Source organism: Nannospalax galili, unplaced genomic scaffold, assembly GCF_000622305.1.
Source record: "Nannospalax galili isolate Female #2095 unplaced genomic scaffold, S.galili_v1.0 scaffold649, whole genome shotgun sequence".
NCBI lineage: Eukaryota > Metazoa > Chordata > Mammalia > Rodentia > Spalacidae > Nannospalax > Nannospalax galili.
The window spans coordinates 99,972-102,739 of NW_008359093.1; the positions used below are offsets into that span (position 1 = coordinate 99,972).

At 48.8% G+C, this 2,768-nt stretch overlaps 1 protein-coding gene across 1 annotated transcript in view; it reads left to right on the forward strand.

Moving 5' to 3' along the window:
- Positions 1–217: 217 nt before the first annotated feature.
- Positions 218–2,768, forward strand: part of LOC115068376 (zinc finger protein 773-like) — a 22,983-nt gene continuing 20,432 nt past the window's right edge. Inside the window, exons 1-3 of the mRNA XM_029558502.1 lie at positions 218–388; positions 1,676–1,802; positions 2,659–2,757. Of these exons, the coding sequence (XP_029414362.1) occupies positions 356–388; positions 1,676–1,802; positions 2,659–2,757 (259 nt within the window). The 5' untranslated portion in view covers positions 218–355. The remainder of the gene's footprint in view (positions 389–1,675; positions 1,803–2,658; positions 2,758–2,768) is intronic.

A 2,768-nucleotide genomic window follows, 5' to 3' on the forward strand; every position in this document is an offset into this window, starting at 1 on the left:
GAGCCTGAGTCTCTATCTCAGTCTCTCCAGCTGAGTTCCCGTCTCCGTCTCTACTGCTGAGCCTTCATCTCCATCTCTACAGCGGAGCCTCCCTCTCACCTGTACAGCCATGTCCACTTCCCGCATGATTGACGCTATAGGAACTACATTACCCAGAAGTGACTGCGCGTAGTCTGCGGGAAGGCTCAGCCAATGAAAACAGGGGTTTCTTTTCCACATTAGGGAGGGCCAGATCTCTGGCATTTCCCTGCACGGATTCACATCAGAGTTTCTGTCTGGATTTGTGTCCAGTTGGACGAGGGAGGAAAGGAGAGAGGAGCACGGCTTAGTCCTGTGGCACCGAGTCGGATCCGCGATGGCAGCGAATAAACCGGGAGTCCCTAGTCAGGTGAGTGCCACATGGTCCAGGACCCTCGGGAGTCCTGGAGCGCAGTGCGGGTTGGGTTCGGAATGCTGCAGCTCCGGACGAGGAGTCACCCACGGACAACTTCCCATTGACATGTTTGTGCTGGGATGTGATGCCCTGACTCTCAGGCGCGCATGGTGGGCATGTGGTAGTGTCTTAAATCCGAGGTTTGTCTGGTGTCAGGTTTTTCTTTCAATTGTATGTGGGCTTTTTATTTATATTTTTTCAAATGTATGGTTGAGCTAGCCATGGTGGTAACTGTTCGGTCTGTGACAAGACCAGGACCATTGGAGACCACTCTGAGGCGAGAAAAAAGGAAATCTATTGGGATGGAAGAGCTGCTGGACTGCTCCCACCAGAGCAAGGGAGCAGCGGTTTCTGTCAGAGTAGGCTGGGTTTTATGGGATTTTTCGTTTGTGGGTAGGGGAGGTGAGACTCTGGCAGGAAGGTGAGTCAGTAGCAGATGCCTTGGTGTATGTAGGGGTTCAGTTAGGTGTTTTTGAGTTTTTCGGTTGAGTACGATGGAAAATTGCTGTTATGATCAGGGTGCAATGTTAAAGTAAAGGTCAGGTGGTTGTTGAGAAACCAGGATGGCCTATTTTCTGTTCCCCAGAATGCTGCCCACCCGGTTGTGAGTGCCATGTTGGTGGTCAGTAGTAATTTCATCTTGCGGCCCAGTTTGTCCTAACAGTACCAACAGGGGCTGGAGAGATGGCTCAGTGGAAAGATGATTAGAATGATGGCTCAGTGCATTTGTACAAAAAACTGCAAGAGAGATGTTCAATAATTTAGGTCATACATTGTCTTGTTACTAAGAAAGGCAGAAAAGCATTGTATGTTAATCCTGAAATAATTTATTTTTAAAAATTGTGAATAAAGCTGGAACATTTAAATGAAAACTCAGGAAGTCAGTCTTACTAATATATGATTAAATGCAGATGTTTTTTACATCACATTCATATTCAAATGGATGCCCCTGGTCCAGGGGCGTAAAGAGGCGCACATCTGGTTGTATCAGAGGACTACATGTGAATTATCTGTAAGGACAGGGAGGGGCTTTCCAGTCACATGTCCAGCTTGGATGGTCTCCCATCTGTCCATCCACCTTCTGTTGTTGAGTGCTGAACACAGCGATCAGGGGACCTTGAGGAGACACTGTTGCAGTGGCTCCAGGGCCTTGGATCCTCATGGTGGAAAGCTAAGCATAAGTGACTCTGTGAAACCCAGGGAAGGGGTTTGTTGTGACCTCAGCTCTCCCCATTGTGACAGGGCCCTGTGACCTTTAAGGACGTGGCTGTCTACTTCTCAAAGGAGGAATGGACACTGCTGGATGCCTCTCAGAGACTGCTGTACCGCAGTGTGATGCTGGAGAACTTCTCGCTCATGGCCTCTGTGGGTAAGGGCCGCCTACTGTGTGGGAGAACATGGGGGTAGGCTTGGCTTCTCTTTTCCTAGAGGTGGGTGTATCTTTCCCACATTTAGCCCATGGACACTGATTATTTATTTCCCTGGCGTCCTGGAATAGAAAATAAACATGGTGTTCCTGGACTGGAAACACTACCATCTTCCCTCTTAAGTACAGCAAAGACAGGTGGGAAGCAGCTTAGGGTCAGGGCAGTTTTAACTAGTAACCCTTAGAGAGTTGACTTTGCTGCCTCTCCACAATCTGGTGTCCCTGTGAATACATGGCACTTCTGTGACCCAATGTAATGGTTTGAATGAAAATAGCAGTAGGCTCCAAGTATTTGGACATTTTGTCCCCAGTTGGTGGCACTGTTTTGGGAGGTCTTAGAAGGTGTGGCTCTGCTGGAGGAAGCATGTCACTGGGGCAGGCTCAGAGACTTCTTAAACCTTGCTGGATTTCCAGTCACTCTCTTGTCTCCTGTGCCAGCTTGAAGGTGTGGGAGCTTAGCTCCTGCTCCTCCAGCCACCTCCTGCCACAATGCTTCCCCCTTGGCGGACTGTAATTTCCCTGGAATCGTAAACTCAAACAAACTCTTCCATAAATTGCTTTGGTCACTTTTTCTATCACAGCAACAGAACACAACCCAGGCACTGCCCTTTTCCCCCCACTGATATGCAGTTGTTCTGCCTGCGGTAGAATGGTGCCACTGATGTGGTCACTATTTCATGGTTTTTCTCGGTCACACTCCTTTGAGGAGCTTTCCATTGGTTTTCTCTTCTAAGGACTGTCATGGTTGGGTCTCTGTTTTTCTAGTGTAGGTTGTTCACCTGTCCTACCTTTCTCATAGGACTTGTACCTTCTGGAACCCAAGAAATCAGTCATCTGGAGCTGTGGGGAGAGCCCTTCATCCAGGCACTGGGAATCATGACTCCAGCTATGTGGACAGGTACGAGGAGG